General features: G+C 49.4%; 1 protein-coding gene across 1 annotated transcript in view; it reads left to right on the top strand.

Annotated features, from left to right (window-relative positions):
- Kiaa2012 (KIAA2012 ortholog) overlaps positions 1-13,996 on the top strand; it is a 117,893-nt gene that overhangs the window by 71,878 nt on the left and 32,019 nt on the right. The window contains exon 14 of the mRNA XM_076550341.1: positions 12,165-12,237. Coding sequence (XP_076406456.1) covers positions 12,165-12,237 — 73 coding nt within the window. The remainder of the gene's footprint in view (positions 1-12,164; positions 12,238-13,996) is intronic.

Genomic DNA, 13,996 nt, shown 5'->3' with positions numbered 1-13,996 from the left:
AACGCGGCACCCGCAAAACAAATAACTTTCCTCTTTGCCAACGAGGGACCCGTGCCGCGCGGAGGTCGGGCCTGGGGAGGTCAAGGCATGCTTCCTGTGAAGGGGGCTTCTTGTCCCCTCCCCATCTGGAGCAATTTCAGCGACCCTCGCAGCTGCCTCTGCTGTTCTTCACTCAGCCATCTCTTACTCCCCAGCTCCATGAGTCTGATCAAGTGTGCATACCTGCGCCATCTCTGAGTCAGGCACTGCTGGGACTCGGAACGAGGCAGCCGTGGCTCCTGTCCTGAAGGAGCGCACTGTCAGCTCGTGCAGACAAGACCGCACCATCACCGCAGGGCCCGATCCTCGATCCTCCGGGAGGGGAGCCTGAGGGGACACAGAGGCCGAAGAGGAATGAGGAGAGGAATGAGTGTCCCCAGGAGAGTGGCCGGCCAGTGAGGGCCCCCGCTCCAGGAGCACACAGAGTTGATGATAGTCCTCAGTCTCTCCTCAGTGTCCTGCTGCTGCTTTTTCTCCAGATGAAGGGTGAATCACATCCAAGCGTGGCTTCCTTCTTTGCTCTCTCTCCCCTCTCAGCAGGGTTCAGCGCCCTCTTCATGAAGGTGCAGACAGACATCGCCCTCCTTGTCCTCCTTGTGCGCCATTTCTGCCTACTCTGCTGGGCTTGAAAAAGACACCCTGCCAGGCCGTGGTACCACACGCCTTCAATCCCAGCGCTCAGGAGGCAGAGGCAGGTGGATACCTGTGAGTTCGAGGCCAGCCTGGTCTACAGAACGAGATCCAGGACAGGCTCCAAAGCTACACAGAGAAACCCTGTCTCGAAAAACCATAAAAAAAAAAAAGAGAGAGAGAGAGAGAGAGAGAGAGAGAGAGAGAGAGAGAGAGAGAGAGAGAGAGAGAGAAAGGGAGGGAGGGAGGGAGGAAGGAAGGAAGGAAGGAAGGAAGGAAGGAAGGAAGGAAGGAAGGAAGGAAGGAAGACACCCAATAAGTATTTGTTGAAAAACTCAAAGAGGCCCAAAAGACCAGGATCAGGCAAGATGGGCCCCATAAACATTTTAAGATGGCTAGCTGTCCTTCAATCCAAAGGCCTTTGAGGCTGAGAAGCAGAGGAGGGACATTTCACTCCTTAGATCTCCCAGGCTGGAAGGCAACTTCAGGTCCAACTTTCGGCGCCCTGAAATGTAACACCATTTGCTCATTTTGGTGACCACAGAGAGTGTGCCCCCAAGAGATCATAGAGCCCCTGGGGCCTCCCAGACTCCTGTCCTTGCCCATTCTTCCTTCTCTCTCTGTCACATTTGTTCAAATCACTCCTCCCAACACATCAAACACATCTCAGCTTGCAAATAAGCCGGACTCTTGCTATAATCATAGGCACCGCAAGACAGACTTGATAACCACTCATGGAAGTTATAGGGATACTGTTTTAAATCACATTTTTAAAAATAGTCCAGATATGGTGACACTAGCCTATGACCCCAACACTTTTGGAGGATAAGGCAAAAGAATCATGAGTTTGAGGTCTGCCTGGGTTACACAGTGAGAGAGTATCACACACACAAAAAAGAGTCTTGTCTTGGGCCATGGTCTACCTCTTCCAAATGCCATCTAAATGGCTCTGGGCAAGTTGGTTTCCTGATCTGTGAAGTGGAGGCCACCAGACCTGCCTCCCAGGGTTGCTGTGAGCAGTAAAAGAAATTATCACCCCAGGAAGGTCCCTTTTCCCACTCCTCTGGATACTGTTAACTAGTCCAATTGTTCTCTACATGTATACATCCCCTGTGTCTTCAACGGTAAAAATAGGTGTTGCTATTAGTGTTGCCATGATGAAAAAAAAATGCTTTTTATAAATATTAGGGGGTTGGATCGGCTCCTGCTGCCCTGTGTACGGTTCCTATGAAAGTCGGTCTTTCTGCCTCTCTCCCAGGGAGCCCCACGGTCCTTGGAGGCAGCCGCTCAGAAGATGGGAGAGCCTCAAAGTTGTATAAATAAAGGGCTGATATGTTCAAACGGCAAAGAATTTTACACACGCAAGCTGCGCATCGACATGACGCCGTTCCTGAAGGTGATCTCACACTGGGAAGACAAGGGGTTTATAGACACAGACACAGGGATGCCAGTTAATACACTTCTGCACGCTACAAAACCAGCTCAGAAGTCCCTCCGCGCTCTCACTTTATCAGAAGGGACAGAAAATAGGCAGGTTGTCACAGATGAAGGAAGGACAAATTAGGGCAGTAATCTCAGCCAGCCATCGGGGACAAGCCAGTTGGGTGTCTGGTTTAGGTAGTGGGGGGACAGCGGAACAGAGAGAAAAAGAGTCACTTTGAACTGCCTCGTAAAACAGGTAAATATAATTCATTTCCTCTCGACAGTAGCTAACATAATCGCTATGGTTTGCCCCTGTAACTGGGTAGAGCGATGTCCCTAAACACACTGACTCTTGAGTTAATTATTTCAGGGTTAGATGTGGATTCTCTCCTGGATGTCAGCCCTTGTTTTCTGTTCTCTAACTGTTCACTGATCTCCCAAGCTCAGCTTGGCTTCTGGTGAAGGGCACTGGGCCCTCCTGAGGTGAGAATGTCATTGGTCCTCCTCTGCTCTCTCTCCCTCCCACTCCAGCGTGTACCACAGCCCCGGCCGGTGGATGGTGCTCCGCGGGTGCTCCATCAGTGGCCCACCCTTTTCATCCTACAGCCCTTTGGTTGAAGGCTTTTTCCCAACCCCTTCTCTGGACCTACCTCTTCAGAGTAGGCTGAACTGAAAAATGGCCACAAAGCCAAAGAAACTGACCAGGCGCAGAACCAAGAGAGGCATGAAAGGACTTCAGACCCTTCATACAATCCTAGAGGACACCATCCCAGACCCTTGATAAGGAGTGACTAGGAAAGACAGACGCAGGAGAGGACAAACACTTGAGAACTCACAATGATGTGCTATCTGGTGTTGTGAGGACTGACGGGAACTGTGGGTATCATAAGCACCGCTCTCCCAACCTCAGCTAATGCAGAGTTCTCAGGCCATGCTTCTGGGGCTTCCACATTCTGCAAAGTGGGACGTGGACCAAGAGTTATGCAGATAGTTAATGATGCTCGCATATTTAACAGCTGGGAAGCAGAAGCAGGAGGATCGGGAATTCAATATCAGTTTCAGCTATAGGGAATTTGAGGCCACCCTTGGCCACATGAGACCCCATTTCCAAACAAACAAAAACAAAACAAAAACAAAAGAACCACCTATGAGTTTACCCAAAATCTATTTATCTCTGTGACTTCCCTAGGCTTCCTCCTAGGCTCTCCTAGTGGAGTCAAGATGGCTACTGGCTTTTTCTCTTAGAGTCATTGCAGAACTGAAAAGTCCAGCTTAGATCACATGTCCTGATAAAGCCACTGGTCCAGCCTGGGTCCACAGAGTGTGTGACTATAAAGAAAAGAAGCGTGTCTTCCAGGGCATTTAAATTAGAAGATGGAAGCCGGGCAGTGGTGGTGCACACCTTTAATCCCAGCACTCGGGAGGCAGAGCCAGGCGGATCGCTGTGAGTTCGAGGCCAGCCTGGGCTACCAAGTGAGCTCCAGGACAGGCTCCAAAGCTACACAGAGAAACCCTGTGTCAAAAAACAAAACAAAAAAAAATTAGAAGATGGAATGATGATTTCTGAACAGCAGAACAAAAGATGTTCGCTATAAGAATCAAAAAAGGATTGCCAGGCTGCTAGCTTATGTTAGTGGGATGATTCCTTTTATTCTAAGAAACAGTGTTGTTTTTGCCTTAGGGCTTAAAGAATTGTGGCTGGTGCCTTCCCAAACAGTGGTTGAATCATCATTATCACTGCTTATTTGTTTCTTTAACTAATATTTTGAGTGCCTACTATGTGCTTGGCACCTTCTGAGTATCTGGGGTACATCTGTGAACAAAAAAAAAATAGACTGAGATGGGCTGGGGATGTAGCTCAGTGGGAGAAGTACTTGCCTCTCTCACAAAAGTTCTAGATTCCGCTTCCAGCATGAGGGGGAAAAAAACAAACAAACAAATAGACCAAGATCCCTGCCCTAGTCCAGGACAGTGCAGGGGAAAACACTAAGCATCACAAATAAGCAAAGATGTAGTGTGTCTAAGGTGACCATTGTTAGGAACACAAAATGCTGCTTTTGGAGCGACCGAGCAGCAGAGAATTCAAAGCGGGGATTTTGAAAGCCGGATCTAAACGCCTGCAGAATGTCCCTATACTGCACGCTGACCCAGAAGGTTATATATGCCTGTCTCCAGAAGACAGGAAAAAAAAAAAAAAACACAGATAATAAGCTTCAACTCCACAGCTGCTGCAGACGTTAGCTAATGGAACTCTCAAGCTAAAAGGAGAGAGAGACCTGACCGAATGCAGGCCAAGAGCCAACCACACCTGCAGTTAGAGCAGCCGCCATCTGTCCCAGGTTTTGTTCACAGAGGCAGGTAAACCCCGCCACCCAGAGGATGGCTGCCAGGGCCTGCTGGGGTCGTATCAGTGAGGGTTTCTGTGCATTGAAGCCAGGTAACAGGGAGATAAGGCCTGGCTTAAGACACTGTCCAAAGATGAAGTCCACTGCCCTGTGAGGGAAGGTCTAGTCCCGAGTCATTTCAACGTGCTTTGTTAACCTGGCAGGGATAGAGCAGAGGGACCGCCAGCCAGGTTCAAGATTCAGTGAATGCATGAGGTTTGGATAATACTGCCAGGATCAATATTTAGGATGTCAAGTGTTGCCTCCCCGAGAGAGAAAGGCAAGACCAAGATGAAGTGAGACACCGGCAATATGAAGGTGTCAGGCCAGTCGTAGTTGGCAAGTCCCGGGTCGTCTCTGACTCCGGGTGACCTTCCCGCCCTCCGGAACACCATTTCCTCTCTGCAAAATAGAGATGATTAAAAATAGTCCCCACACCTGCTTCCCAACGGTGAGGTGAGAATTACATAAAACAACAGTTTTGAAAACACGTTCACGTCTTTCGCAGACTCAGCCCAGGGGAGGGAGGAGCAAACGCTTGCTCATGGGTCCCTGTGCAGGCTGAGCCCCTCACACACTGAAGCGTGCTTAAACTTCCTGCCGCCTTTCCAGCAAGTATTCAAATCTCCCTGCACTCTTGAGAAACCGAGGTTCACAGTTGACAGTTGACAATTCGCAGGGAGCAAGAATGAAAAGCTACATGATGTTGAGTGAGGTCCCCCTCTATGCTGCTTCTGTGAAGAGTTTGATTTCACATCTTTGTTCTGGCCTCAGAGCCTGAGAAGGAGCAGGGATCTGTTTGTTTTGGGGGTTTTGTTGTTTTGTTTTGTTTTGTTTTGTTTTGAGACAGGTTTTCCCTGTGTAGCCCTGGATGTTCTGGGTCTCACTCTGTAGACCAGGCTAGCCTGGAACTCCAGAGTGCTAGGATTAAAGGGATGTGCCACCTCCGCCCAGTATGCTTTCATTTCTTTCTCTTCTTTTTTAATTTTTATTTTATGTACATTTTTTTTTGGCCTGGGTGTATGTCTGTGTGAGGGTGTCAGGTCCCCTGGAGCTGAGGTAACAGACAGCCGTGAGCTGACATGTGGAAGCTGGGAATCGAACCCAGGTCCTCTGAAGGAGCTGCCAGTGCTCTCAGCTTGTAAGCCATCTCTGCAGCCCCTCTTCTCCTCCTCCTCCTTCTCTTTCTTCTCCTTCTTACTGCCTCTTCTATTTATTTGTTTGTTTCCTTATTTAGTTAGTTTTACAGACCCCTGCCTGGTCTCGAACCGGAGAGATCTGCCTGGGATAGAAGGACTGCACCACCAGGATTGTCCCTAGAGATATTTGTGTGTGTGTGTGTGTGTGTGTGTGTGTGTGTGTGTGTGTGTGTGTGTGTGTGACTCTGTGTGTGTGACTCTGTGTGTGTGACTCTGTGTGTGTGACTCTGTGTGTGTGACTCTGTGTGTGTGTGACTCTGTGTGTGTGTGAGACTCTGTGTGTGTGACTCTGTGTGTGACTGTGTGTGTGACTGTGTGTATGTGTGACTCTGTGTGTGTGTGACTGTGTGTGTGTGACTGTGTGTGACTGTGTGTGTGTGACTGTGTGTGTGTGACTGTGTGTGACTGTGTGTGTGTGACTGTGTGTGACTGTGTGTGTGTGACTGTGTGTGTGTGACTGTGTGTGACTGTGTGTGTGTGACTGTGTGTGTGTGACTCTGTGTGTGTGTGAGACTCTGTGTGTGTGACTGTGTGTGTGTGACTCTGTGTGTGTGTGACTGTGTGTATGTGACTCTGTGTGTGTGTGACTGTGTGACTGTGTGTGTGTGTGACTGTGTGTGTGTGACTCTGTGTGTGTGTGACTGTGTGTGTGTGTGACTCTGTGTGTGTGTGACTGTGTGTGTGTGTGACTGTGTGTGTGAGACTCTGTGTGTGTGTTGTTGTTGTTGTTTTGCAATCCTGGAAACCAGAGTCAGGGCCGTGTCCATGTTGGACAAGTGTTCTATATCTGAGCTGCATCCCTGGCCCCAGAATCTTTCTAAAGTGCCAGAAAAGCTGGACTACTTTAGAGTTGGAATTTTTAAGTAAGATTCTGATTTTGGAGAGTCGTTGGGTAAAACACTTGCTGGGCAAACACAGGGATCCAGGTTTCAGTCTCCAGACTCACATTTTTTTAAGGGGGTTGGGGAGCTGCATTTTTTTCCATCATCAAGACAGTGCTGAAAGAGCCAGGAGTGGTGGTGCACGTCTTTAATCTGAGCACTCAGGAGGCAGAGCCAGGCGGATCTCTGTGAGTTCGAGGCCAGCCTGGTCTACAGAGTGAGTTCCAGGAAAGGCGCAAAGCTACACAGAGAAACCCTGCCTCGGAAAACCAAAAAAAAAAAAAAAAAATTAAAGATTTGTTACTTTTGGGTATCAAATGCAAATGTTATGTAACAGAATTCCAAGGTTGGGTGGTGGTGGTGGTGGTGGTGGTGGTGGTGGTGGTGGTGGTGGTGGTGGTGGTGGTGCACACCTTTAATCCCGGCACTTGGGAGGCAGAGCCAGACAGATCCCTGTGAGTTTGAGACCAGCCTGGTCTACAGAGCGAGATGCAGGACAGGCACTAAAACTATTCGGAGAAACCCTGTCTCGAAAAACAAAAACAAAAAGAATTTCCAAATGTATCTTCCAAGCTGAACGTTGGGGGAACTCTATGTCACATGTATTATCTATTTCTCAACAAGGTCTTTTGTAGTACAAGTTACCCTTGAACTATGGAGCTGATAGTTCCATTGAATTTCTGATCCACCCCCCCCTCCACCTCTCAAGCTCCAGGACTTAAAGTGTGCGCCACCCTGCCCAGCTCTCTGTGTATTACTTATTATTGGTCTCAAGCCGCTGTTGGAGGTTCAGTGGCAAGGCAGGTCGGCAGCTGGAGACAGACAGAAGTCCCCTTCTTCCTTCTGTACCCCATACCCCCTCTCAACAGTGCCCTGGAGAAGCCCACTGTGGGCCTAAAAGCACCATGCCCAGATGGAGGGAGCACCCCAGATGGAGGGCCGGGATTGAGGGAGGAGTCAAGACTGCTGGAGGTTTCCCAAGGGCAAATAAGAGCTTTCAGGTCATGGGACCAGAGCCTAGCTCACAGACACTTGTGGAAACTGAGGCTCAGGAGTGAAGAAGTTCCTGGTCTGTAAGTGACAAGTGTAGGACTTGAGAGCAAGCTTTAGACTCCACCACCCTTCCGCCACTGGACACTGCTTCACACAGTGTCCCAGAACTGCCTGGGAGTTTACAGTGTTCGTTACTCTGATGACGTCCCACCCAGGCCTCTAATTCCACACCTCGGTCATTGCTCTTTCTAAACACAGCACCATCACCAGTTCGCTTAAAAAACCCTTTCCATGTCCACACTGACTGCAGTTGAGTGCCCGTCTTCAAAGATGCATCTCTTTTACAAGTAGAAAACTAGAACAGATTCAGTTTTTCTAAAACTCCAGGCTGTACCGTGCAAGATGTGGCCTGCGTCCAAATTACACTGTCCGCCACAGCGGCCACCAGGCTCCCCCACATGCTGCTCCCCCTGTTTGGGGGGAATTGCCCTGCCTTCCTGCTCCTGCAAGACTCACACCATGCCTACTGGTAAACAAACCTAGGGGCCTAAATCAGCTTCACCTCCCTTGAGGTCCTGGGGGAACCTGGACCTATCATAACATTTACACTCCAGCTTAGAACTGTGGGGCTTCTTGTCACCCTTCTACATGAAAGCGAGCTTCCTGCAAATAGATCTTTCAACTCTGTGTCCCCGGTGCCTAGCACGGTACTTGGCATGTGGCAGATCAACATCATTTGCTGAAGGAACATGAACAAACAAATGACTTAGCCAGAGTTACAGAGCTGGGATTTGAATTTGCTCACTCAACAAAAAAGAGCATCTACATAACCCCAAAATGTGAAATCTGAAATGCTCCCAAATCAGAAAATCTCTGAATAGTGAAAGAAGGACCACAGATGGAGAAGTCTGTGTCTGAGCTCATATGATGGGTCACAGTGTAAATGCACTTTAGAAATGTTGTGTGAAATTATCCTCAGGCTGTGTGCATAAAACCTATTTGAAACATAAGTGAATTTTTTTTGCACATTTGAGTCTCATTCCGATATCTCATTATTTGTATGCAAATAATTCCAAAATCTGAAACGTGTGTGTCTGTGTGTTTGTATGTCTCTGTGTGTGTATGTGTGTAAACTCTGAAACACTACTAATTCCAAGCATTTCAGACGCTTGTGTTTTGATTACTTTACTGACTTCATTTTAGTGTGTTGTTGTTGTCTGTTTGGGTTTTGTAGTGTCCGGGATTTGAACCCAGGACCTTGCATGCTGGGTAAGTGCTCTACCACTGAGCTATGCCCCCAGCTCTTGGTTTGGATTTTTTTCAGGCAGGGTCTCACGTGAAGGTGTAAAGGTGATACCTCTAGGAGATGAGAAAAAGCCACCTCAGGGCATGTCTGTGATGACATTCCCAGGGAGGATGTCGGGGAGGCCTGGCCATGGTGGCCTCATCCCATGAGGTGTAGGCCAGGACGCAACGAAAACGGGAAAGGAGAGAGCGAGTGTCGGAACGCTGTCTGCCTGCTTCCTGGCCAACACGGTGTGAGCTGTTGCACTCCATGCCTTCCCATGCCGCAGAGGACTGACTCGTGGAAACTATGAAACCAGATCTTTCCTCTCTTTAAACCGTGTCGCCCAGGTGTGGTCATAGCAACGGCATTTAACACAGGGAGCCTGGCTTTCTCCGTTTACCTCCGGAGTACCGGGATGAGTACTCAGTTTTCAGTTCAAGTTTGAATCTGAAACGCACATAGAAGTCTTATTCTTATTTATTGGGGGTGGGGGGTGGGGGGCTCGTGGCCTTGCACTCACTATGCAGCTGGGACGACACTGACCTTCTGATGTCGCGTGTTAGCTCCACCTCCGCAGCGCTTGGATTACAGGCATGCACCAGCCAGCCTGGCCCTGTGTGCCCTCACTGAAGCATAGAATGCAATACATGCAAACGTAACCAGGGGATCTTCACAGAAACCGGCCTCTTATTGCACACTCTCCAGGGTCTTATCCGTAGAGTTCATGGCTTCTATGTCAACTCAGAGAGTTACCTTGTTCTTCCTCATTGCCATAATTTGTTTTTTTGTTTTGTTTGTTTTTCGAGACAGGGTTTTTCTGTGTAGCTTTGCGCCTTTCCTGGAACTCGCTCTGTAGCCCAGGCTGGCCTCGAACTCACAGAGATCCGCCGGCCTCTGCCTCCCGAGTGCTGGGATTAAAGGCGTGCGCCACCACCGCCCGGCCCTTATTGCCATAATTAACGTAACTGGTCTCCAGTTGACAAGCCATGTGGGCTATTTTCATGCTGTTACAGTGAATGAATGACCTGAGGTACATTATTTCACATGTGTGCTCGTATGTGTAAACAACAGCAAAAATGGCAGGCAGTGGCTCCGCGCTTCATTCATTCATCTGAATGAATTGAATTTAAAAGTAAGTTGATGTCTCTAATAAGGATTCACTTGAAGAGTTTCCAGTTTCACTGACTCTCCCTGCCTCTGTCTTCTCATCTGGGAAATGGGAAGAGCAACCCTTGCCCCCGCAGATTCAGGGATGCATGCAGTTGAGAGCGGTCATTTTTCTGCATTTGAAATTCTTCCTATATAGGGAGCTTGTTTCTCTCTTTCCATCCATTTTCTGTTAGATTGAAAGGCTTTCTAAATAAGGATGTAGAAATTGCCATATTTTGTAGTCTTCTAACTCAGCAGTTTACTATGATCGAGGAAGGTTTTTCCTGCGATGTTTTTTGTTTTGTTTTCCAAGACAGGGTTCCTCTGTGTAGCCCTGGCTGTCCTGGAACTTGCTCTGTAGACCAAGCTGGCTTCGAACTCACAGATCAGCCTGTCTCTGCCTTGCACATGCTAGGATTAAAGGCGTGTGCCACCATCACCTGGCATCTTTTCTTTTACTCGGGGATGAATTTTTATTTTTACTTTTAGTTAATTTGTTTATTTTACTGTACTGGGCACGTCTGCTTTGTCTCCAAAATGAGAAACCCAAAAGACGGACAGTTTATTCACCCCTCTAGCATTTCATGACAACAGGTCCCATCACCTCTAAGCGCTAGCCCAACACACGGGACAAAGCCACCAAGGGAAGAAACATGGAGCGGGTGCTGAGGATCTGCCTCAGCAGATGATGAGTTTTCTCTTCCCAAAGTGGGCAGTTTGAGGGCCGGTGGGAACGTGACTGTCACTCAAGGGTGAGACCGTGAGGAGGGACTCCCTGGGCCCGCCAACGGGCGATGTCTCAGCCCAGCGGTACCACTGACATGGCAGCGTGGGTACCGGCCCGGGTGCAGGCTGGGGCAAAGGTTGGGAGCAGCCGCATCAACAGCTCAGGGGCTCCCCTGCGGTCACCAGCTCTGCCTGCTGTGGCTTTTCGGTTGTTCAGGAAACTGCTGAAGAAAGACAGAGGTTCTTGACGCAAATGCACACTGGAAGGAGACACCTTAAAAACACACTACCCCCAGAGTCTGATTTTGTTTGGTGTTAGATCCTAGGCATGTTTTTTTTTTGTTTTTTTGTTTGTTTGTTTATATATGTGAGTGCTCTTCTATGGGCATGTACACCTTATGCCAGAAGGTGGCATCAGATCCCATGATAGATGGTTTGTGAGCCACCATGTGGCTGCTGGGAATTGAACTCGGGTCCTCTGGAAGAGCAGCCAGTGCTCTTCACAGCTGAGCCATCTCTCCAGTCCTGTTTTTGTTTTTAACACTTCAAATAATTCCAGTGAACAGCAGCTGAGATTAAAGGCGCTGGGAGGGGGATTTCTGGACAGTGAAATCGCTCGTGTGACTCGGGAAAGAGAGAAGAGGGTGTCAGATGAGAGGAACCCCAACCTGTGGTAATCCGGGGAACTCCACCAAGGCCAGGCTGACCCACTGGCTTCCCGGCTTTTCCTAAGTGGCATCTGTTCTCAAGATGAAGAATGAAATCCTTGCCCTGCCTTGCGGGCTCTGACTCCGCCCCAACCTTCCCCCTTCTTTCTGCCTTTGCTCCATCTCAGCCTCTGTCCCACCCCCGGGGGTGCTCTGTGCCCTCCACCAGGTGACCTTGGCCTGTGACATCCCTCCTCCCTTCCCTCAGCAAAGGTCCACACCTGTACCATGCATTGCACACTGTGAAAAGCAAACACCAAGATGGGGGGGGGGGGACTGAAGCTCCCCGGGGTTAGGCTCTGCCTGGCCCGCTCGGCTCTTTAAAGTTGACACTTAAACTGAAAGAAGCTGACAAAGGACATGGGCTGGGAGTGGAGCTCCACAGCAGAGCCCTTGCCAGGCCCAGGCCGACATCCTGGTTATAATCCCCACCAGGTGGTGGTGGCGCACACCCTTAGCCGCACTCGGGAGGCAGAGGCAGGCGGATCTCTGTGAGTTCGAGGTCAGTCTGGTCTACAGAGCGAGTTCCAGGATAGGCACCAAAACTATACAGAGAAACCCTGTCTCAAAAAAAAAAAAAAGATAATCATCATCATCATTATTATCATCCCCAGCACCACTAAGAAAAAAAAGGCAATCAGGGTTCAGCTAAAGAAACTTTAGTCCATTTCCCCCGAAGGGCATGGACCGAGGGATGTTTGCATTTATCTTGTCTCATTATTCTTTGTGGTATGTAAACCCAACAGGAACGTGGAGATGAACCTGACTCTCATGAAGAACCGGGAGGACCCCATAGAGGGAATGATGAAGACGGCCAAGGTAGAGCCAGCTGGTGCTGGGTGTACAATCCTGTCGCTGTGATTACCCAGAATGCACTCTGGTGCTGCTCAGACCCGTTAACAGAGAACGGTCTTTGCACTTCCCCTCAGACTGTGCGCCGGAACTTAGAACGCTCTTACCGTCACAAGCAAATGCAGGAGACATGCTTTCTCTTCTTGGATTATTTAAAGCTTCCCTTCCTGCGAGAGATGCAGAGCGACGCAAGAGTAGAGACTTGAGGAAGTACAAAGCCACCCGCTCCCCACTCCCCCCCAGCACCTCCACTCCTCTGTCCTCCTGCTTTCGTGGAGATGTGGATATGCTGGTGAGGGGCCCGGGGTTCCATGCCTAGAGAGAGGTGAGCCCAAGGAAGCAGGACCCATGGTCTGTGGAGACCTAGCTGCTGCCTCTAGCTGGGAGGCAAGAATGCCTTGATACACCCGCCACAGTGGCGCATGCCTTTAAACCCAGCCCTCTGGAGACAGGCAGGTAGATCGTGGTGAGTTCAAGGCCAGCCTGGTCTACTGCTGAGTTCCAGGACAATCAGGGCTACACTGAGATCCTTTCTCAAGCAAACAAAAATGAATGCCTTGATGGTGGCTTCCTTAAAAACAAGTCTACGTTTGATTAGGTAGTAGTGGCTCTGTGGAATATGGAGCCAGGGACCATGGGCTTTGGAGGCACACATAGTTCGTAGCACAGAGACTGAATTCAACTCCAGGATCTTTTGCAGGGCAGCTGGGCACATTACTTGATGCTGCAGTCAACTGGAATTGGTCTCTGTCCATATTGCTTCTAGTTTTGTTCTTGGTTTTTGGTTTTTGGTTTTTCGAGACAGGGTTTCTCTGTGTAGCTTTGGAGCCTGTCCTGGATCTCACTCTGTAGACCAGGCTGGCCTCGAACTCACAGGGATCCGCCTGGCTCTGCCTCCTGAGTGCTGGGATTAAAAGCGTGCGCCGCCGCCACCACCACCTGGCGTTACTTTGGTTTTTGCTTGTGTGTTTTGAGACAGTCTCACTGTGTGACTCTGGCTGTCCTGGAACTCACAGAAATCCTCCTGTCTCTGCCTCTGGAGTGCTGGCGTTAAAGGTGGTTGCCATCACGCCGGAATCCTCATGGCTTCTTGCAGAAGTGGCATCGTGCCTGTGGAGGCACGGCTCACATTTCTAAGGGTGGGTTCCAGACCACACAGAAGCAACGTGCTTCTTGCTGCTATGCAAAAGTGTCCAGCAGAGGGAGCCCGTGGGCTGAACGCCAGCCTGGGCTCCGAAAGCTAAACCATGGGAAGCACCCAGGGACGCTTGTTTTCTTACTTGGCCCCATTTTAAAAGTCACAGGCGAGTCACAGTGCGCAACCCAGGCTGGTGACTTCAGGTCCGTGCTACTGAATTGAGCTTGGGGTGGGGAGTGGGCTACACTCAACCTTCACCACTCCATGCCTGGCATCCTCGTCTGCCCAGGCTGGCGGCATAAGCGCTCCTCTCTTCAGGCAGTGCACGCCTTTTAGTCCCTGGGAGGCAGAGGCAGGCGGATCTCGGACGTTACAGCAAATGAATACCTACCCTCTTGTGGTCACGACTTACCAGTCTACGAAACGACACTGACTCTCTGTCTCCATTAAGTTGAAGGTTTTGATCTTTTCCTGTTTCTTTCACTATTTATTTTCCATTGACATCCTGGTAAAAAAGAATCATTTTTATACTGATTTTATTTTTTTTTCTAAAGATGTTTTGGGGTTTGTTGTTGTTGTTGTTGTTGT

Source organism: Peromyscus maniculatus, chromosome 13 (genome assembly GCF_049852395.1).
Source record: "Peromyscus maniculatus bairdii isolate BWxNUB_F1_BW_parent chromosome 13, HU_Pman_BW_mat_3.1, whole genome shotgun sequence".
NCBI classification, from domain to species: domain Eukaryota; kingdom Metazoa; phylum Chordata; class Mammalia; order Rodentia; family Cricetidae; genus Peromyscus; species Peromyscus maniculatus.
The sequence above is the reverse complement of the archived record's forward strand: the minus strand, read 5'-3'. Positions and strand labels throughout refer to the sequence as shown.